At 43.8% G+C, this 22,805-nt stretch overlaps 1 protein-coding gene across 1 annotated transcript; it reads right to left on the reverse strand.

The window, feature by feature from the left end:
* Positions 1-1,760: 1,760 nt before the first annotated feature.
* On the reverse strand, positions 1,761-2,686 carry MC2R (melanocortin 2 receptor). Its single transcript, XM_055416817.2, has one exon. It carries the CDS (start codon positions 2,652-2,654, stop codon positions 1,761-1,763), a length of 894 nt encoding a protein of 297 aa, XP_055272792.2. The 5' UTR covers positions 2,655-2,686.
* Between the last annotated feature and the right edge of the window lie 20,119 nt (positions 2,687-22,805).

A 22,805-nucleotide genomic window follows, 5' to 3' on the forward strand; every position in this document is an offset into this window, starting at 1 on the left:
AGGGGTATTGTCATTTATTTGGTGAAGGGGAAGGACCAAAGAAGGATTTCTGGAGGATGGAGGTGCGGAAGACGCTGGGTTTCGCCTTCAAGTGAATTATTGACCTTTTGGATATCTACCCCAGCAGCCTCCCCTTTAACTCTGTGTTTCCCTTCTGCTTCTTAAGCTCCTGCCCTCCCCACACCGAATACCCTACCCATCACCCGACCAGCAGTCCTGTTTGTGGCTGGCTTCTCCTCTCAGCAGCTCAGGGAAACTCTGGGGGACAAGAAGTGCCTCTTCCCAAGACACCGTCCCTCTTGCTGGCTCCTGAGCCGCTCAGCTCAGTGTCCCTGCAGATCTGGCCTCTTTGTCTTTTCCATCGCTCATCCCTGTAAATTAATCTGTGACTCAGCAAAGACTTAGGATCAGAATTTGCTTCTTCTTTAAGCTTTGTCTTTAAAAACAGATGAACCTACAATTTGTGTTTCTTTTATCTTGCCGGGGATGCCACTTGTCAGTATCTGGCATCTTTCCTGTGGCTCTAGTAGGAGGAAATTCTTCAGTGATGCTGTCTGCCTCAGACTCATCTGTGGAATGAGGTTAAATGTTTTTCACTGGTCTCTGGCTTGGGTCTCAGTAACAGCTCTGTCTTGAAATGTTGTTATGGTCTTGGTTTCCCTCATTGTCCAAAAACCTGGTGAACACACACATTCTCTACTTAGTCCATAAAATGCATTTTGGGACATGTTGACTTTTTCCGTTTACTTCTATGTTTGGACAGGTATGGGCTTCCTATGTGGTGTAGTGGTAAAGAATCTACCTGCCAATACAGGAGACACAAGAGATGCAGGTTCTATCCCTGGGTTGGGAAGATCCCCTGGAGGAGGAAGTGGCAACCCCCTCCAGTATTCCTGCTGGGAAATCCCACAGACTGAGGTGCCTGGAGGTCTGCAGTCCATGGGGTCTCAAAGGGTTGGAAACAACTGAGTGACCGAGTACACATGCACGGGGCAGATTCACAAGGGTTGGGTATACCGTCTTCATTTTGCCACAGTTCTCCTCTGGCCTTTATTTAGTCCTACATAGGAACCAAATGGATTAAATATTTATTTCTTCCTTTGAAATTTATGCTTCTAAAGCATAAGGAGTTTTAACCAGGAAAATACTTTAAGGCCAGTGGGATGCTGAGTTAGCCAAGAAATCTAATGGAGAAGCTTCCTTTATTATTGGAAACTCAAAGCTGGTTATTTGACTCTAAGATGAATCCTGCCTGTTTGTAGAAAGACTGGAGATGGTGCACAGCAAAGCAGGTGGGCAGAAAGGAGAGCAGGTGGCGGGCAGGAGCTCTGTGTGGCACTGCAGCTGCAGCAACTTATTGGCACCTTTGGCTTACAAAAATCCTGTAGTCCATATCCTGAGTGCTTGTCCTAGCACTTAGGAGAGGCCACCCCATGATAGGCTAGCTAGTTATCTATAGAAGAACAAACATTTCCTTACCTCAGAATTCTCACATGTGTACTGTGGTATGTGCTTTGTATTCTGGCCTTTTTGGTAATTATTTTGCCTCTCTAAGCTATAGGAGTTGTACCTATAGCAAGGCTGTTCACATGGAATTGAGCTATTACAACAAGAGTTAGTGGAATTATCCTCGTGTGCTCTAGGGAAGGGAAGGACAGTTGGGGAGGAGGAGGAAAGGAGTCCTAGTGTTGTTGGTCTGTCACGCTACACTGTCCCTGACAGTGTATCCTCGTGGCTCCTAAAGTCAGGGACCAATCATTCTACTGGTACCGGTTGCAGATAACCATCTTTTTGAATGCGACCCTGAGCTCTGGGCTCCGAAAGGCATATATGAAGGGGTCGATGACCGCGTTACACATGATCAACACACCATTCACCTGGAAGAGGGACATGTAGCAGGCACAGTAGGGGTCATCCGGGCAGAATGTCATCAAGAGGACATGAAGGACAAAGGGTGCCCAACAGAAAATGAAGACTCCGAGCAGGACAGTCAGTGTGACGGCCCCTTTCATGTTGGCTCTGGGAAGGGAGGAGGTCCTCCTGGCATGGGAGCGGGCCAGCAGGAACATGTGCACGTAGAGGCATAGGATGAAGGCCAGCATCAGTGGGAACAGTGCTGTGAAGGCAATCACCGTGGGGACATGATGGGAGAAGGTCACGATGGTGATGCCACTGCCCGTGCAGCCTGCCCAGAGGACTGTCAGGACAACGAGGGCACGGTGTGAGGTCACGATGCGGTGGTACTGCAGAGCGTGGAAGATTGTGATGTAGCGGTCAGCGGCGATCACAGACAGGCTGCAGATGGAGCCGAGGAGGGAGAGGATGAACAGGGAGTCCACCACATCATCTGCTGTGCTTTCAAAACTGCCTCGAGGCTCGAGGTAACCCATGTTTCTAAACATGATCAGAACGTTTTCCAAAATCTTGTACAGGCTGCCCAGCATATCAGAAATAGCCAAGCTGCAGATGAAAAAGTACATGGGCGACTGAAGACTCTTATTCTTGGCCACAGCCAGAAGGACCATCAGGTTCTCCAAAACTCCGACAATGGATACTGTGAAAAATATCTCTTCTGGCAAAATCACAGCAGGACAGTCTGAGTTATTTCTTGATGTACTGTTGATGTTTTCATACAGATTGAGAATGTGTTTCATCTTTCCTGTGTGCAGTTAAGACAGAAACGTTACTGGAACTTGACAGGAAACTTGATTGATTCTCCAGAATCTTTTCTTCTTTGTAGTTCTTGCTGAAGATCTGAGGTAAAAAAATATATGTAGGAATGTTAGTTACAAAACAGATCACAAAAGGGGGCAGTCCTAAGATGGCAGAGGAATAGGACTGGGGAGACCACTTTCTCCCCCACAAATTCATCAAAAGAACATTTGAACGCTGAGTAAATTCCACAAAACAACTTCTGAATGCTGGCAGAGGACATCAGGCACCCAGAGAAGCAGCCCATTGTCTCCAAAAGGAGGTAGGAAAAAATATAAAAGATAAAAAGAGAGACAAAGAGGTAGGGACGGAGATCCATCCCCAGAAGGGAGTCTTAAAAAAGAGAGACGTTTCCAAACACCAGGAAACACTCTCACTGGCGAGTCTGTGGCGAGCCTTGGAATCTCAGAGGGCAACATAACTGGGAGGAAAAAGAAAGAAATAATTAAAACCCACAGATTATGCACCCAATGGTAACTCCCAGTGGAGAAGCAACGCAGATGCCCACATCTGCCTCTAGCAAGTGGGGGCTGGGCAGGGAGGCACGGGCTGCATTGCTTAGAGTAAGGACCGGGCCTGAATGCCCCGAGGGCAATCTGAGGGAGCTAACTTGAGATAGCAAAGCAGACTGTGGGATAACTACCCCGCGCAAAGGTGAAAAGCCCAAAAGCCCTAACCTAAGACACCGCCAGACCCGCTCACAAAACAAAGGACTGATTAGAGCTAGCCCACTGCGGATGGCCCATCCCCTGCTGAGACAGGCAGGGGAGGGCAGCCAGAGCCAGAGGGGGCAATCGTTGCCCCAGAGAGGCATCATCTACCAAACTGCAAGCAGGCTTCATTGCTAACCAAGTCTTCTTGGGATTCTGGATGGTCGACATCCGCCTGAGAAGGTGTGCCGGTTGTACACCCAGAAAACCGAGCAGCAGGGACTGGGGAGGCGATAAGTCGCAGTGACTGTGCTCACCAAACACCTGGTCACCTGAGCTGGTCGGACCGGGGAAGGGCACAAAATGCAGGCCCAACCAAGTCTGCGCCTTTGTGGAGTATGCGAGTACCTGAATCTAAGTGGCTTAGACCTGGGAAGTGCATGCAACCCAGGGCCCTCCTCAGAGAGTTCCTGGCAGAGCAACCTAGAGCCTAAGCAGTATAGACAGAGAAAGCACACACGCTGTGAGCGGGGGCAAACCCAGTGTGGCCGAAACATTGCGAGCACTCCCCACAGACACCAGTGATATTTGTTTGCAGCGTTCCTCCCTCCCCACAGCACTACTGAACAAGTGAGCCTTAAAAAAGTGACCACCACTGCCCCTTGTGTCAGGGCAGAAATTAGACACTGAAGAGACCAGCAAACAGAAGCTAAAACAGAGGGAACCGCCTTGGAAGTGACAGATGGAGGTCTTGAGGCTACTGTAAGAATAAGACTGAAAACCAGAGGCAGGAGGCTTAAGTCCAAATCCTAGAACACCAGAGAACTCCTGACTCCAGGGAACATTAATTGATAGGAGCTCATCAAATGCCTCCATACCTACACTGAAACCAAGCACCACCCAAGGGCCAACAAGTTCCAGAGGAAGACATACCATGCAAATTCTCCAGCAATACAGGAACGTACCCCTGAGCTTCAATATACAGGCTGCCCAAAGTCACTCCAAAACCATTGACATCTCATAACTCATTACTGGACACTTCATTGCACTCCAGAGAGAAGAAATCCAGCTCCACCCACCAGAACACTGACACAAGCTTCCCTAACCGGGAAACCTTGACAAGTCACCCGTTCAATCCACAATAAAGAGAACTCCACAAACTGCCAGAATATGGAATGGCCACCCCAAACACAGCAAAGAAGCAAAATGAAGAGGCAGAGAAATACCCTCAGGTAAAGGAACAGGATAAATGCCCACCAACCCAAACAAAAGAGGAAGAGATAGGGAATATACCCGATAAAGAATTCTGAATAATGATAGTGAAAATGATCCAAAATCTTGAACACAAAATGGAGTTACAGATAAATAGCCTGGAGACAAGGATTGAGAAGATGCAAGAAATGTTTAAAAAGGACCTAGAAGAAATAAAAAAAGAGTTAATATATAATGAATAATGCAATAAATGAGATAAAAAACACTCTGGAGGGAACCAACAGTAGAATAACGGAGGCAGAAGATAGGATAAGTGAGATAGAATGGTAGAAATAAATGAAACAGAGAGGAAAAAAGAAAAACGAATCAAAAGAAATGAGGACAATCTCAGAGACCTCTGGGGCAATGTTAAACACCCCAACATTCGAATCATAGGAGTCCCAGAAGAGAAGACAAAAAGAAAGACCATGAGAAAATACTTGAGGAGATAATAGTTGAAAACTTCCCTAAATTGGGGAAGAAAATAATCACCCAAGTCCAAGAAACCCAGAGAGTCCCAAACAGGATAAACCCAAGGAGAAATACTCCAAGACACATATTAATCAAATTAACAAAGATCAAACACAACAAATATTAAAAGCAGCAAGGGAAAAACAACAAACAACACACAAGGGGATTCCCATAATGATAACAGCTGATCTTTCAATAGAAACTCTTCAGGCCAGGAGAAAATGGCAGGACATACTTAAAGTGATGAAAGAAAATAACCTACAGCCCAGATTACTATACCCAGCAAGGATCTCATTCAAATATGAAGGAGAAATCAAAAACTTTACAGATAAGCAAAAGCTGAGAGAATTCAGCATCACCAAACCAGCTCTCCAACAAATGCTAAAGGACCTTCTCTAGACAGGAAACACAGAAAGGGTGTATAAACTCAAACCCAAAACAATAAAGTAAATGGCAATGGGATCATACTTATCAATAATTACCTTAAATGTAAATGGGTTGAATGCCCCAACCAAAAGACGAAGACTGGCTGAATTGATACAAAAATAAGACCCCCATATATGTTGTCTACAAGAGACTCACCTCGAAACAAGGGACACATACAGACTGAAAATGAAGGGCTGGAAAAAGATATTCCATGCAAATAGAGACCAAAAAAAAAGAAAAAGAAAAGCAGGAGTAGCAATACTCATATCAGATAAAATAGACTTTAAAACAAAGGCTATGAAAAGAGACAAAGAAGGACACTACATAATGATCAAAGGATCAATTCAAGAAGAAGATAAATTAATTATAAATATATATGCACCCAACATAGGAGCACTGCAATATGTAAGACAAATGCTAACAAGTATGAAAGGGGAAATTAACAATAACACAATAATAGTGGGAGACTTTAATACCCCACTCACACCTATGGATAGATCAACTAAACAGAAAATTAACAAGGAAACACAAACTTTAAATGATAGAATAGACCAGTTAGACCTAATTGATATCTATAGGATATTTCACCCCAAAACAATGAAGTTCACCTTTTTCTCAAGTGCACACGGAATCTTCTCCAGGATAGATCACATCCTGGGCCATAAATCTAGCCTTGGTAAATTCAAAAAAACTGAAATCATTCCAAGCATCTTTTCTGAGCACAATGCAGTAAGATCAGATCTCAATTACAGGAGAAAAACTATTAAAAATTCCAACATATGGAGGCTGAACAACATGCTGCTGAATAACCAAAGAATCACAGAAGAAATAAAAAAACACATAGAAATGAATGAAAATGAAAACACAACAACCCAAAACCTCTGGGACACTGTAAAAGCAGTGCTAAGGGGAAGGTTCATAGCAATACAGGCATACCTAAAGAAACAAGAAAAAAGTTAACTAAATAACCTAACTCCTACCTAAAGCAATTAGAAAAGGAAGAAATAAAGAACCCCAGATTAGTAGAAGGAAAGAAATCTTAAAAATTAGGGCAGAAATAAATGCAAAAGAAACAAAAGAGACCATAGCAAAAATCAACAAAGCCAAAGGCTGGCTCTTTAAGAGGATAAATAAAATTGACAAACCACTAGCCAGACTCATTAAGAAACAAAGGGAGGAAAATCAAATCAATAAAATTAGAAATTAAAATGGGGAGATCACAACAGACAACACAGAAATACAAAGGATCATAAGAGACTACTATCAGCAATTCTATGCCAATAAAATGGACAACTTGGAAGAAATGGACAAATTCTTAGAAAAGTACAACTTTCCAAAACTGAACCAGGAAGAAATAGAAAATCTTAACAGACCCATCACAAGCACGGAAATTGAAACTGTAATCAGAAATCTTCCAGCAAACAAAAGCCCAGGTCCAGATGGCTTCACAGCTGAATTCTACCAAAATTTTAGAGAAGAGCTAACACCTATCCTACTCAAACTCTTCCATAAAATTGCAGAGGAAGGTAAACTTCCAAACTCATTCTTTGAGGCCACCATCAACCTAATCCCAAAACCTGACAAAGATGCCACATAAAAAGAAAACTACAGGCCAATATCACTGATGAACATAGATGCTAAAATCCTTAACAAAATTCTAGCAATCAGAATCCAACAACACATTGAAAAGATCATACATCATGACCAAGTGGGCTTTATCTCAGGAATGCAAGGATTCTTCAATATCTGCAAATCAATCAATGTAATACACCACATTAACAAATTGAAAAACAAATGCCATATGATTATCTCAATAGATGCAGAGAAAGCCTTTGACAAAATTCAACATTCATTTATGATAAAAACCCTCCAGAAATCAAGAATAGAAGGAACATACCTCAACATAATAAAAGCTATATAGGACAAACCCACAGCAGACATTATCCTCAATGGTGAAAAATTGAAAGCATTTCCCCTAAAGTCAGGAACAAGACAAGGGTGCCCACTCTCACCACTACTATTCAACATAGTTTTGGAAGTTTTGGCCACAGCAATCAGAGCAGAAAAAGAAATAAAAGGAATCCAAATTGGAAAAGAAGAAGTAAAACTCTCACTGTTTGCAGATGTCATGATCCTCTACATAGAAAACCCTAAAGACTCCACCAGAAAATTACTAGAGCTAATCAATGAATATAGTAAAGTTGCAGGATATAAAATCAACACACAGAAATCCCTTGCATCCCTATACACTAATAATGAGAAAATAGAAAGAGAAATTAAGGAACTATTCCATTCATCATTGCAATGAAAAGAATGCTTAGGAATATATCTACCTAAAGAAACAAAAGACCTATATATAGAAAACTTTAAAACACTGGTGAAAGAAATCAAAGAGGACACTAATAGATGGAGAAATATACCGTGTTCATGGATTGGAAGAATCAATATAGTGAAAATGAGTATACTACCCAAAGTAATCTATAGATTCAATGCAATCCATATCAAGCTACCAATGGTATTTTTCACAGAGCTAGAACAAATAATTTCACAATTTGTATGGAAATACAAAAAAACCCTCGAATAACCAAAGCAATCTTGAGAAAGAAGAATGGAACTGGAGGAATCAAACTGCCTGACTTCAGGCTCTACTACAAAGCCACAGTCATCAAGACAGTGTAGTACTGGAAGAAAGAGGGACTGAGTAGGCAAAGTCTCTGACCACAGCACATCTCTGGAAAGTTTTGAGCTGCTCAGTGGTGAGTCCTTGAGTCAGCTGCCAATTAGAGGAGTCCTAGCTCCTGCAGAAGTAGACTGAGCCCAGTCATGGACTGGTGGAAGCTGGGAGGAAACATGCTTGCGACCCAGACACAGAGCACTGTGTTGCAGGGAGAAAGCCAATTCTGGCTCCATGTTGGAAACTGTTTCTTTGACTTGCTTTCGTTGCTTTTATTATAATCATACTCAATGGCTTGCCTGGAGGACCCTGCCCCTCTAAACTAAAGTGCCTTTGTTCAGTTTGTGGAGAGATAGTTTGTCCCTGCCCACCTGTGAATAGAAGAGATTAACACATCCCTTCCAAAGACTGGCCATTCCCTTAGAGATGTTTTGCCAGACTGAAGACCCTTTCACTTTACTTCCCCATTGCATCTCCTTCTCTTTTCTGCCTTTTAACTTTAGTTCCTCATTGCTTCTGATGTATAAAAGAACCTGACATCCAGACCCCAGCAATATGCTTATTTTGAGGCACTAGCCACCTTCTCGGTCTGCCGGCTCCCTGATTAAATCTCTCCCTTGCCTCAACCCCTCGTCTCTCAGATTCATTGGTCTGAGATGAATCACTCTGCTCATAAGCGAGCAGAGTGAGCTTGGTCTCAGTAACCCTGGGCACCAGTCAGCCCATTTCTGGCCAGAATGATACCCCCTGCCTTGTGTGTTCAGTGGTCGGTGTTTTGTACCTTATTTCATCTTGGACACTTTCCACAAAGTAGATGGATCACTTTCTCATTCTTTCTGCTCATTTTTCCATTTTTTAAAAAGCTACTACTAGGTATTCCATTGGGAGGATATGTCCTGAGTTATTTAATCTGTGTATTGATAGTCACTTGGGTTGTTTCAAACCTTTTGCTGTATAAAGAATACTGTAATGAATAATCATATAAGATTTCATGTGTCTAGTGAGTTGGATAAGTTCACAGAAAAGGAATTATTGAGTGAAGGTGTATATGCATGTGAAAGTGTCTACGCATCAGTGTATGTAAAGATAACATCGAACTGCCTTCCTGAAGGGTTGTAACAATTTTCATCCTCACCAGCGGTGAGCTGCCCCACATAGCCTCCTTAATGAAGGAGGATTATTGCCAATGGAACAGCTGGTAGGTTTTGGCCTACATACTTACACATGTGCTGTTGCCTCCCTCTGTGTTACTCTGACATCCCAGCTTGGACAGGCTCCCTACCGTTCCTGTGCTCTCAGGATGCTTGGGCCTTCTGGTCTTAGCTTCCTACTTCTGTCCCGGTGCCCACAAACACACCATACCTACCTTCCCCTGATAATGTGGCTGAGAGAGACACCCACCATTTCCTCCTTGGGTACAGTTCAGTTCAGTTGCTCAGTCCTCTCTGACTCTTTGTGACCCTATGGACTGTAGCATGCCAGGCCTCCCTGTCCATCTCCAACTCCCAGAGCTTGCTCAAACTCATATCCATTGAGTTGGTGATGCCACCCAACCATCTCATCCTCTGTCGTCCCCTTCTCCTCCTGCCTTCAATCTTTCCCAGCCTCAGGGTCTTTTCCAATGAGTCAGTTCTTTCCATCAGGTGGCCAAAGTATTGGAGCTTCAGCTTCAGCATCGGTCCTTCCAATGAATATTCAGGACTGATTTCCTTTAGGATGGACTGCTTGGATCTCCTTGCAGTCTGAGGGACTCTCAAGAGTCTTCTCCAACACCACAGTTCAAGTCAGTCAATTCTTTTTGGGTGCAAACTGTCCTTATTTGTATTTCTATTTCTTGGTCTTAAATTCAATAAGAAGAACAAGAGTGGAAAAACTGAGTAGTAAGACAAGCTAAAGATGACCCAATAAAAAAAGAAGAGATGAAAAATTGGAAACAACAGTAAAATCTTAAAAACCAACATGTAGGCTAGGTTTTACATAAATTAGATGTAGCCAAAATGAGGGTGTGGTGTGGGAATGGGGCAGGGTGGAGGATGTGTGTTGGTCTGGGAGCTTCCATCTCCCCAGGGGAAGGCTCAACAACTTTCCCTTCTGCCTGCATCCGACTCCACTGAGCACTGGCAGCTCCTGGAAAAAGTCCATGTGGCAGTCAGTAGGAGTATGTGTAACCAATCAACTATCTTGCCATGGCAGTTCCCCAGTCACCTTGAGGAGCTGAGTGCCTGCCAATTCATACCTTCAGTCCCAGAAGTTTGACTTGAATAGGGCAGAGCACTTTGAAGGACATCTTATAAAACTGAAAGTGAACAAATTGAGAAGATCTGCTTGTTGTGAGGGACTTTGTAAGTGATAGAACTGTGCAGTCTGTGTGGCTGGGACCCTTCTCCCCGGTGTCTCCCACTGTATACCCTCGTCCACCACGGGCCCTGAGCTGGTGCTTTTAAGACACAAGGACTGTTAATTGCTGTGGACTGATTTGTGAAGGCTTTGCCTGCTTTCTTATTTGCAACTTTCTGGAATTAATATATTTGTATGATTGACAGATGGCTTGAAGGATGCGTGTTGGGCTGTGGTGTGTGGGTTGGTGAGGAGCCTGAAGAGTGCCAAGACATACTAAAATCAGAGAAGTTTTCTCTCCCACTGTGCCATTGCTTCTTGTAGAATCACCTGAAGCACAGAGAACTTTTGATTTTAAATTGCTAGCTCTAGAGCAACAGACTGGTTCCACAGTGGGAAAGGAGTACATCAAGGCTGTATATTGTCACCTTGCTTATTTAACTTATATGCAGAGTACATCATGCGAAATGCTGGGCTGGATGTAGCACAAGCTGGGATCAAGATTGCAGGGAGATACATCAATAACCTCAGATATGCAGATGACACCACTCTTATGGCAGAAAGCGAGAATTAACCAAAGAACCTGTTGATGAAAGTGAAAGAGGAGAGTGAAAAACCGGGCTTAAAACTCAACACTCAAAAAATGAAGATCATGGCATCTGGTCTCATCACTTCATGGCAAATAGATGAGGAAACAATAGAAACAGTAAGACTTTATTTTCTGGGCTCCAAAATCACTGCAGATGGTGACTGCAGCTATGAAATTAAAAGACAAGCGGCCTGTTCCTTGGAAGAAAAGCTATGACCGACCTAGACAGTATATTAAAAAGCAGAGACATTATTTTGCCAACAAAGGTCTGTCTAGTCAAAGCTATGATTTTTCCAGTAGTCATGTATGGATGTGAGAGTTGGACCAGAAAGAAAGCTGAGTGCCAAAGAATTGATGCTTTTGAACTGTGGTGTTGGAGAAGACTGTTGAGAATCCCTTGTACTGCAAGGAGATCCAACCAGTCCATCCTAAAAGGAAATCAGTCCTGAATAATCACTGGAAGGACTGATGCTGAAGCTGAAGCTCTAATACTTTGGCCACCTGATGTGAAGAGCTGACTCATTACAAAAGACCCTGATGCTGGGAAAGACTGAAGGCAGGAGGAGAAGGGGACAGAGGATGAGATGGTTGGATGGCATCACCAACTCAATGGATATGGGTTTGAGCAAGCTCTGGGAGTTGGCGATGGACAGGGAGGCCTGGTGTGCTGCAGTCCATGGGGTTGTAAAGAGTTGGACATGAACTGAACGGAACTGAACTCTGGAGCCTGATCAGTATTTACAGGGAGCAGCAGAACTGAGTTGCTGAGGCAGAAGGGCCTTGGGGACACCTAAGCTTGTTAGGTGTGCTGCTGAGAATGTTTTCACTGAGTTTTGTTTCATTTTTTTTTGGTTGTTTTACCCATCAATTGGGAAAAAAGGTCTTTATATTATTTACCATAGCTTTTGCTTCTCCTTTCCCCTTTGAGGGAGCAATAATCTCAGCTAGTCTCAACTGTCACTTGGATGTCCTCACCATTTTTATTTTCTTTGGAGTTTGATATAAACATGCTGTCTTACTGGCCAAGGAAAACTCAATTAAATTACCAACAAAGTAGGAGATTTTGAGTTTTATATACACAACTAAATGAGTATTGATTTTTCCTCAAATTATATAATACAATGCAAATAAAGATTAAAAGACACAGTCACTGAAGTGGAAAGGCTGAGCCTGTAGGATATTTAAGTCTACCTTCTTGTTTAACTATATTGCACAGAAGTGGTACACTTTTCTGGTGAGAGAGCTGGATATGTTCATAAGAGTACAGTTGAGGATGCTCATTAGAAGGATTGCCTTCAGTTCAGTTCAGTTCAGTCGCTCAGTCGTGTCTGACTCTTTGCGACCCCATGAATCACAGCACGCCAGGCCTCCCTGTCCATCACCAACTCCCGGAGTTCACTCAAACCACAGAGTCGGTGATGCCATCCAGCCATCTCATTCTCTGTCGTCCCCTTCTCCTCCCGCCCCCAACCCCTCCCAGCATCAGAGTCTTTTCCAGTGAGTCAACTCGTCGCATGAGGTGGCCAAAGTATTGGAGTTTCAGCTTTAGCATCAGTCCTTCCAATGAACACCCAGGACTGATCTTTAAAATGGACTGGTTGGATCTCCTTGCAGTCCAAGGGACTCTCAAGAGTCTTCTCCAACACCACAATTCAAAAGCATCAATTCTTCGGTGATAAGCTTTCTTCACAGTCCAACTCTCACATCCATACATGACCACTGGAAACCTAGAAAGTGTTAAATCTGATTGTGACCAGGTGCTTGACCTCTGGAGGAGTTCAGGGTTTCAGTGATGATATATCTTTGTGTTTTTGCTCATTTATCTTTCTCTTTAAAACAATTTATAATGTTCTTTGAAAATTTCCAATATTCTTGGAAGGGAAATCTGAGATATAGTGGTGTGTGTGTGTGTGTGTGTGTGTGTGTGTGTGTGGCAGGGGGAAGAAATGATATATTAAGATCAGACTAAGGTTTGATTTTAATTAGAGACAAGTGACCTCCTTGGTTCTACTATAGAGTCCTATATCTGGTTTATCCTAAAAATATAAACATTTTGTAAAAGTTAATTTTAATGTTTTGGTCTAAGAGAAATAATCATCAAAGTCAAGAAAAAGCATCAAAGATACAGATGTCCTTAAACCTTATCCTGTCCAGTTCTTATACACGCACATGGGAACTAGACTACTTAGTTCAGAATTCTTGCATTAGGTTTGGGTCATACATGACATTATGGGCAAATTACCCAACCCAGAACCATTGTGCAGTGTGCGCTCCTTCAAGGAGTTCTCATTGTCTACAGGATAAAATCCCATTATTAAGTCACTCGGCATTTCAGGCTATCTACACTCTGTTCCAGGCTAATGTTTTCTTGCCATATTCCCCAGTATTCTACGTAGAATCCACCTTCCAGCCAGCCCAGGTTTCTTATTTTCTCCAGGAAGTTTAGCACATTTTTGCCTTCCACATTTCTACTACTGTTTTCCTACTAGAATTCCCCAATCTCTCCTCTGTCTAAATCCTGCTTTTGTTTTAGCTCCAAGTCAAGACCAAACATTCTTGAGTGTCTCCATGCACTTGACCCATATGACCGCTCTGCTCTTCCGTCCTGAAGCGTGTTTTGTTCTTGCATTTGGCATGTGGTACCCTCTGCCCATGTGAAAGGTCAGCTTCCGGTGTTTGTGTTATGTCTCCTGAGCAGCGGGTAACCCCTTAGGGGGGCTGGCAGATTCTCCCTCCTCCTCTCTGATCCATTTTAGTGACTCACTGAGATGTCCAGGAACCATTTTTCATGTGTTAGAATGTGAATGTCATCAATCGAATAATCAACAGTTTGTATTTCTAGAAAGATATGTTTGGGAGAGATATATAAAATGTGCAAGGAAAAAGAGTTAGTGGTTTTATTTTTTCATTGGCAGACAAAATTTCAGTTAGAATTTGTGGGGAAATGAGCACTTCTGCTAAAGATTAATTTCTTGGTGTCTTTTTATTTGAAGTAGTGTCTATAAAATGAGCAGCCTCGCTCTCCCCTTAGGAAGGGCGAGGGACCTGCTTCCCTGGAGTCCAGGAACACGACTTTATCTGCAGGAGCACGTGAAGGGCCAGAGTTCTCCTGGGCAGTAAAAGCAGGAAATAATGAGACTTTTGGTGCAGGACAGAAAGGTAGAGGCTTTTTCTTAGAAGGGGAAAGTGAGTAACCTTTGTCAGTAGAAAGAAGTTGAAATCAGACCTCTTATTTGAATGTCTGGAAGGAAGAATTGCCCAACCTCTGAGAATGTCTGCACTCAGTAAGGGAAAGAGACAGTGGACAGTTCTTCTCTTGGAAGAGAGAAGTGAACATCAAATCCAGTTTTGTCCCAGAACTCCAAGGTGGCTAGTACCCTGGGGTGGCTGTGATGGGGTTAAAAGTGCTGAGGACCACAGGTCATGGTCTGGCAGTGCCTTGAGGCAGGAGCTACGCCCATCCCTGTGAACATTGGAGCAGTTCCCAATGTTGGCACCAGGTGGCAGTGAGGAATGCAGACAACACTAGGTGGACGCATGCCAGACTCCTGGCTCAGTTCTGAAGTCCATAAACCCTGGGATTACAGAACATCCAGGGTAGGAGACAGCTCAGAGGAAGACACTGGCCTTTTTTCCCTACATAGCAGGTTTATGCTTGAACATAAATCCGAATATTAAGATATGTGACTGTTTCTACCATTACTTTGTGGTGCAACCCATACTGGTTATATGAGGTTCATATTAAGACATGACTTCTATGAGATATTCAGGATAAAAAGCACTGATCATTCTAATGAGTAAAACTTAGGAAATATACCCTGATCAAAAAGTGTAAGCCCCTCCTCCAAAAACAAACGAACAAACAAACAAAAATAGAAAGAAAAAGACAAAAAAATGTGTAAGCCCATTGTTATCATTGTAATTTCAGATCCCCTGGTTTCCATTTGGTGCAAATCAAAAGGTGGTCTGGTGAGTTGAGAAAGGCTTCTCCTGGAAGCCTTCTCCTGGAAGTCCGTCTTTACTTGAGTACTTGGTACTCCTTTTCATACAGGAGAAGATACTGATATTGTGTTGGGGTGAAAGTTGGAGGGGGAAAAGAGAAATACATGGTTAAAGCAAACAGTTTTCTATTAACATTGGAGCCTAACTGACTAATGACACTTCAGACAAGTGAAAAGATGAAAAAAAATAGTTAGAAATGAAGGTGTTTGGGGAGGGAGGTGGGAGGGGGATTCAGGATGGGGGACATATATAAACCCATGGCTGATTCATGTCAATGTATGGCAGAAACCACTACAGTATTGTAATTAGCCTCCAATTAAAATAAATTAATTAAAAAAAGAAATGAAGGTGTGAAAGATCATAATCACAGCTGATTTATTTGTTTCAATAAATATAAATTGTTCAAAATCTAGGTACTGACCCTTAATTAGAAAGTGTGTTATCACTAAAAATCTAAGGATCCTAGTCACACAGCCTAACCCAATAGAAGGTGACTGATAGAGTTCCACAATGACACTTTGCCTTTAGGATCTGCCAACCTTACCAGTCTGACTCAGTGGCTCTGAACATGTTGTCAACGATAGGAACAAAGATGTACATACAATGATGCTCACAGTATATACCTATTTTTCAGTGGAAAACTGAAAAACCATGTAAATAACTGATGACCTTATAAATAATTATAAACCAATTATAACCATATAAATAATGGGTTAAATAAATTCTGGCAGGCCCATAAGGTCGACCCCTTTTCTATGGTTAAAATCATGGTTCAGTGGTGCAAAGTGTGTGTGTATACACACACACACACTGATGCAAAAGCATCGAAAAATCCCCGAAAAATGTTTCAGATTTTATTTGGGTGATGGAGCTTGGACATTCTTAAAAAAATAAGCCTTTTATTTTAGAACAATTTTATATTCATGGAAAAGTTACAAAGATAGTATAGAGAATTCCCATACACAGCACACCCAGTTTCCCATGTGAGGCCCCACATCAGACTTCACGACCTGGGGATCCGGCAAAGGGACCGGGAATCCTCAGGGAATCTGACTCTGAAGGCCAGTGGGATTTGATTATGGAACTTCCACAGGATTGGGGGAAACAGAGACTCTTGGAGGACACACACAAACTTTGTGTGCACCACAACCCAGGGGAAAGGAGCTCTGACCTCAGAAGACACTGAGCCAGACCTGCCTGTGAGTGTTTGAGGATCGTCTGTGGAAATGTGTGCCAGCAGTGGCCTGCTGTGAGGACAGGGGCACTGGCAACAGCAGTCCTGGGAGCTGTGTGTTGGCATAAACCCTCCTGGAGGTCACCAGTAGCCCTACCATAGAGCCCTTAGACTCCAGGACTGGGTTGCCACAGGCCAAACAACAAACAGGGAAGAAGCACAGCCCCACCCATCAGCAGACAATTGGATTAAAAATTTACCCACCAGAGCAAGACGCAGTTTTCTCCACAGCCAGTCTCTCCCATTAGGAAGCTTGCACAAGCCTCTTATCCTCATCCTTCAGAGGGCAGACAGAAGAAGCAAGAACTACCATCCCACAGCCTCCAGAGCAAAAAAATCACAATCACAGAAAAACTAACCAAAATGATCACATGGATCATAGCCTTGTGTAACTCAGTGAAGCTATGAGCCATGCCATGCAGGGCCACCCAAGATGGGCTGGTCATCCATGGATACATGGATATTTATTTTATATTTTAGGTTATAATCTAGTATTATTTTGCTTATTTTGTTGCTTATATTGTTTCAGCTTCTTGCAGTTGGCACATGTCCTTTGAACATAACCCTTACCACTGTGATTTTTTGGAACAATTATTTATCTTTTGCACTGCACAGTGTTCCCAGCTCACTTTTGTTATTTTGTGCTATCATCCTGAAATCAGCCATTGTTCTGAGAGGATCACTGACTCCTTTTATTGGAAAATGGTGTTAAAAACCAAGATCTGAGTGTGTGTTGTTTCTTGCATGCTGCTGCTCCTAAGCCCTTTCCTCTAACAGAGCAAGGAGACATACGTGTGCACACTACCCATGTGTGCAGACACCTCTGCAACACTTCTCTCTCCATCCATATCTATATGAAGATAGCATGAGCTCACCCTGAAGCTTCCAGCTCCAGTCTGTTGCCATGTGGCTCCTTCTGGCCTCCTCTCCTTACTTACATGTAACCTCCTGTTCCAACAGGGAAGAACCAGCCCCTGCCATGTGCAGGGCATCTTTTAATTGTTGGGTCCAGGTGCACATTTGCAGTGGTTTCAGAGTCAATAGCCCACATCCCTGTGGTGAACTGTGTCATCTAGAGAGCAGATTGTCTGTATCTTAACCGTTTTCGCTCATTTTCAAGGTCACTTACATCAGCACCTTCCCCATCCCATGCATTGAGATTTTTTCACGTATTTATGATGGTACAATCAGATTCTTTGCTTACATTGCATCCTGAGACAGCCTGACCTCCAAAATGATTTTTTTAAAAAATTTTGAAAACACAAGATTCACAATTTATGCCGTAAATTTCTATAGGTTTTGACAAATGCATGGTGGCATGCATTCCCTATCATAGCATCTTATGGAGTAGTTTCACTACTCTGTGGTACAAAAATCCTCTTGTACTACATCTATTCACAGCCCTCAGTCCCTCTCCAAACCACTGGTAACATCTTATCTATTTACTGTCTTGTTGTTTTCCTTTTCCTAGAACATTATATAATCAGAATCATACAGCAGCTGTCCTTTTCAGACTGGCTATGTCACTTAAATGAAGTCGCTCAGTCGTGTCCGACTCTTTGCAATCCCATGGACTTTAGTCTACCAGGCTTCTCTGTCCATGGGATTTTCCAGGCAAGAGTACTGGATTGGGTTGCCATTTCCTTCTCCAGGGGATCTTCCTGACACAGGGATCGAACCCAGGTCTCCTGCATTGCAGGCAGAAGCTTTACCCGCTGAGCCACCAGGAAAGCACTTAGTAATATGCATTTAAGTTTCACCCCTGTCATTTTTAGACTTGACAGCTAAAAGATAGTTTAAGGAGTTCTTGGTTGTTTCCAGATTTTGGCAATTATAAATGAAGCTGCTATAAATATCCATGTGCAGGTATTTGGGATGAACATGAGTTTTCAACTCATTTGGGTAAATACCAAGGAGCCCAATTGTTGGATCATATGGAAAGAGTCTGTTTAGTTTTGTATCACACCACCACGGTGTCTTCCAAAGTGATTGTACCATTTTGCATTCCCACCAGTGAGGAATGAGATGCTCCACAGCTTCACCACCTTTGGTGTTGTCAGCATTTTGGATTTCAGCCATTTTAATAAGTGTGTAATCTCATTGTCATTTTAATTTTCATTTCTCTAATGATAAATGGTGATGAGTATTATTTTCTATGTTTATTTACCATATGTAGATCTCCTTTGGTGAGACATCTGTCCTTATCTTTTGTTCATTTTAAAATTCTTTGTTTTCTCACTGCTGAGTTTACTATTTCTTTGAAGATTTTGGGAAAAACAGTCATTTCCAATATGTATTTTGCAAGTGTTTCTCCCAGCATCATCTGTTGTAAGATCTATCCTTTTCCCTTGGATTGCCCCCACACTTTTGTTGGAATCCGTTGGTTACATTTGTGTGGGTCTGTTTATGGACTGTCTATTTGCTTCAACTGATCTTTGCCTATTCTTTTGTCTTGATTTCTGTCGCCTTACAGCTTTACCTAAAGCTGTAAGGGATTTGTTGTCTACTGTGTGGAGCTCAAAACATGTGACTAGCATTTTGAATTAATATTCTAACATATAAAAAAGCAAGCTCCCCAGTACATCAGCACATCCTTAAAATTTTTACTTTAAAAGCAGTTTGATTTCGCCCAGCTTCTCTTACAATTGTCTCTATGGTAAAGGTCAGAGAGAATGCAGGGTGGAAGACGTTCTCCTTCAATGCTTCAGATAAGTATGAGGGCAGGTTCTACTCCTGTTCCCTGCTCCAGGACCCATTTCATAGATAAGAAAACTGAGGTTCAGAGACGAACTTGCTCAAGGTCTTCGAGCCACTAAATCTTGCTCCAAGGCTCCACACGCATTGCTGGCACATTGCAAGTGCATGTGGAGCCACGAGTGTAAACTGTCTTCTGAATTTTAGTATCATTTTAACATCAGCCACACTTCTTGAGATGACACTCACGCCTTTTACAACCTTATCTCTCAGCTCCCAGGGCCCCAGGACCGCCTGCCCCCACCCCCTAGAGCCTCCTGGAAACCCTGTCCCTGTGCTCCCACCACTTGTCCTTACTTCCTGGCCTCAGGTGCCACCCCCAAGCACAGACCTGCCCGTGTTTGTACAATGTGGCTTTTAAGTGTTTAGGTGGGAAACATGCCTGGAAAACTAGCAAGATGAAGGTAGATTGGCCTTTTTCTTTACACTGAGCTGCCTGGGGTTGCCCAGAGGGCTGAGAGGGCGATGGTGCTGAAAGGGGACACCACTACCCTCACCCCAATCCCCAAAACCCAGGACACTGAAAAAGTCAGTGCTCCAAGATTTCCCCTCCACTTGCTGGAGGTGTCCTGCCCCCTCTGCTGGAGGCCCCATTCTCTGTGTTCCCAAGGGGGCTGTTCTTGAGGACTGAGTGTGACCTGCTGTCCCAGCCACAGCAGTGGGCTAGTGGTTGCAGACTGGCGCCTCAGTGTGAGTGGCCCTTTCCAGTCAGTGCGTGAACTGGTGAGGCTCATGACTGGCCCTCTGCCCGTCCTGGTCCTGGTCAAGGCCCAGCTCTCAGCATCACCTCGCATCACTCTTTTGGTTTTGACCCCCTTGGCTTTGCATGTGTGCATATGTGTGTACAAGAATATGCGTGTGTATACATGTGTGTGTGTAAGTGTGTGTGTTTAGGAGGAGGTTGAATAGTAGGATTATCTCAAGGCAGTTTACGGAAATAAAAATAGGACAACTCGCTGTTTTTATAAAAAGACTGGGCCATCCTTTCTGGAGAATGCTTTTCCCTCGTGACAGAGCCAACTGAGCAAAGAGTCTCAAGTCTGTAGTGGGTGCATGGCTCTCCAAGTGATTAGGTCTTTGGAGGAGAATGGGATCAGGAATGTGCTTTTAATTCTCGTTTATCCTACACCCTATATTTTTGCCAAGGAAGGCAGAGGACTATTGAATTAACAGACGAGAAAAGCAGAGTGTTAATTGCCCCAGATCACAAAAAGTCCACGTGTGAATGTCGATGGCAGAGATGCTTAGGCACTAGTGCCAGAGTGAAAACAGAAGGTTAATCAGGTAAAAGGGTGACTCTCCGGGGGGTAAAAGAAGCATGACTTTTCCCACTCATAATCCCATTAGGAAAACCTGCCTATCGTCCTTGACTAGAGCTAGATGATGATTTAAAACTAAGACTTTAGAACAAATTCATCAGGAGGGAAATTGGGTTTAGTTTGATACACACATGGAAGATTTTGTTGTTACAGTTTAATTAGAAAATCGTGTACTCCCCATGAGGATGAAAGACCATTATTTGAAAGATGAGCTACTAGGAATTCTGAATATAATCTTTTCTCAAGGTTTTTCCCTAACTGCTCTTTTTACGAGCCCAAAGCACTCAAGAACCTGAGAAATTAGTTAAAAAATGTACTTACCTTCTGCTCTGAAGCAGGAACTTTCTGGCCGAGATGAGTGAGACCAAATGAGATTTGAAAGGAAAGCAAGAGCAGGGCCTTGGGCTGGGAGGTGCGGAACAAATGCATCACTGGAGGGACAGTTGTTTGTTATCATAACCTTGGATAAATGTCATTCGAAAGGCACTGCATACTTCTGGTAATGTGAAGTTGGGAGAAATGGAAAGAAACGGTTAGATTAAGACACAATTTCCATCGGCTCAGCTGGATAAGGGTGCTTCCAATGTTCACGACAAGGTTAATGGCAGACGGCGGAACTGTGACCTTGCTCATTTTTAACATCATTTTGGGTTAGTTTTTAACCAAGGAATTCAGTAAAGTTGGATTTTGAGGAAATGGTTTTGGAAGAATTTGTTTTAAATTTTTCAGCAAACTACTCAAAACGTCTTGCAAACACTTACCTCGTTAACTTCATTAAGAAGAGGGGAAGTAACCCATCATCCAAGTTTCACAAGATTGAACAGTGAGCCAGGCTGTGTGCCCAAGGCCCGCGGAGCATGGGCCGCCACAAGAAGAAAATTGTGCTGCCAATTCTGTTGTTAAGCTTCACAGAAGCCACAGTCCAGAGCCCCAGTATTTTCAGCAGAACTGTTTAGTTTTAGATACAATGTTGTTGACTTTCTGTTTGCCAGTGCCTGCAAGGGAGGACTACTGTTGCTCCCAGGCGCTGTGGACCTGAGTGTTTAAATGCAGCATGGGTGGGGCCAAGTCGGGGTGGACCTGGGGCTTTGGGGCTGAGTCCAAATTAGTGGCTGTTTCTGAAAATATCAGCTCTAGCTTCAAGCTGAACAGTGTCCCCACATGGGTGGTCTGGGGAAGACTGAGGACAGAGGACCGAGTTGGATTTCCCAACTGGGGAAACGTTTTTATAAACTGCCTTTCCTCTTCTGTCCCTGAGGCGAAGCATGTTCTCCTGAGTGCTGCCAGCACCAGGGTCACTCCAGTCCAGTCTAGGCGTGTTTGTGGACAGTCGTGAGCCCCACGATAGACCCTGGGGCCCACAGGAGGCTGTTCTGAGGGCCTCTTTCCCACCAGAGCCACAGAGTTGAACAGCATGTAAAAGCAGGACAGCGCGTCCAAAACCACCTAAGAAACAAGAGACACCTGTCCTTAACCCTCAGACCTGCAGTTTCACAGAACCTTTGCCAAAGTTCTGATGAGCTAGTTGGGAAAGCTGGGGGCCTGCCGGCTGTCTCCCCACCTTCTCTTCTGCAAGGAGCCCTCCACTCTCCCGCCCCTCCCGCTCCTCTCCTGAACTCTTCCATCATTCCCACATCCCTCCCAGATTCCGGAGCTTCCCTTAGGGAGACAGCCAGGGTCTTGGAATGGAGTCTCTGTCAAATGGACTGAGTGAGAAGAGCTGAGTGAAAGGACTGTTTACAGCATGTGTAGGATGGGGAAGCACAGGACCTGGCGATAGGCACGCCTGCTGCAGCCCCAGGTCTGAGGGCTGAGCAGAGGGCGTGGTGACCCCACCCCCAGATGGTGACCCTGCGGGAGGAGCTGGGAGGGCACCCGTCCTCCACCTTCCTCCCTGATCTGCCCGAGTAGGGCAGTTTGCAGAGGGGTCAGATGTGTGTCCTCGGCCAGATGGGCTGGCCTCCCAGCACTGCCTCTGCATCTCAGCCCGGTCCGGGGGCTCACTTGTTTTTATTCGGTGCCACTTTCACTCAGTGTGTCTGCCTCTCTCGCTTTCATCACACAGCAGGAAGCAGTTCTGTAGCAAGAATGCGCTGCAGTCCTGTAGCTTAACATCATGGAGGTCGCCTGAGAGTTCTGCAGCTGGGGCCAGGGCACTTTCTACTCCTGAAGGACGTTTGGGGAGTGTGCGTGCTTGAGTCATACAGCCTCCCAGGGTGCTCCCTTTGCACGTGTCTGAAATGCTTCTCTTAGTGCTACCTGTATTTGCCTGGGAGAAATAATTCCTAACAGAAAGCACAGCCTACCTGTACTATTCTTTACATTGAAGAACAATACGGTTCCCCAAACTTACGGACACAGGGAAGTGTTGGGGAAAGCCTGGCTC

The sequence above is a fragment of the Moschus berezovskii genome, chromosome 28 (genome assembly GCF_049115385.1).
Source record: "Moschus berezovskii isolate FMDL1 chromosome 28, NW_MosBer_1.0, whole genome shotgun sequence".
In the NCBI taxonomy this organism is placed as follows: Eukaryota; Metazoa; Chordata; class Mammalia; order Artiodactyla; family Moschidae; genus Moschus; species Moschus berezovskii.

Bases quoted from the DNA above. Each gene is read 5' to 3' on its own strand.
- MC2R (XM_055416817.2), bottom strand. From the start codon at position 2,654: ATGAAACACATTCTCAATCTGTATGAAAACATCAACAGTACATCAAGA.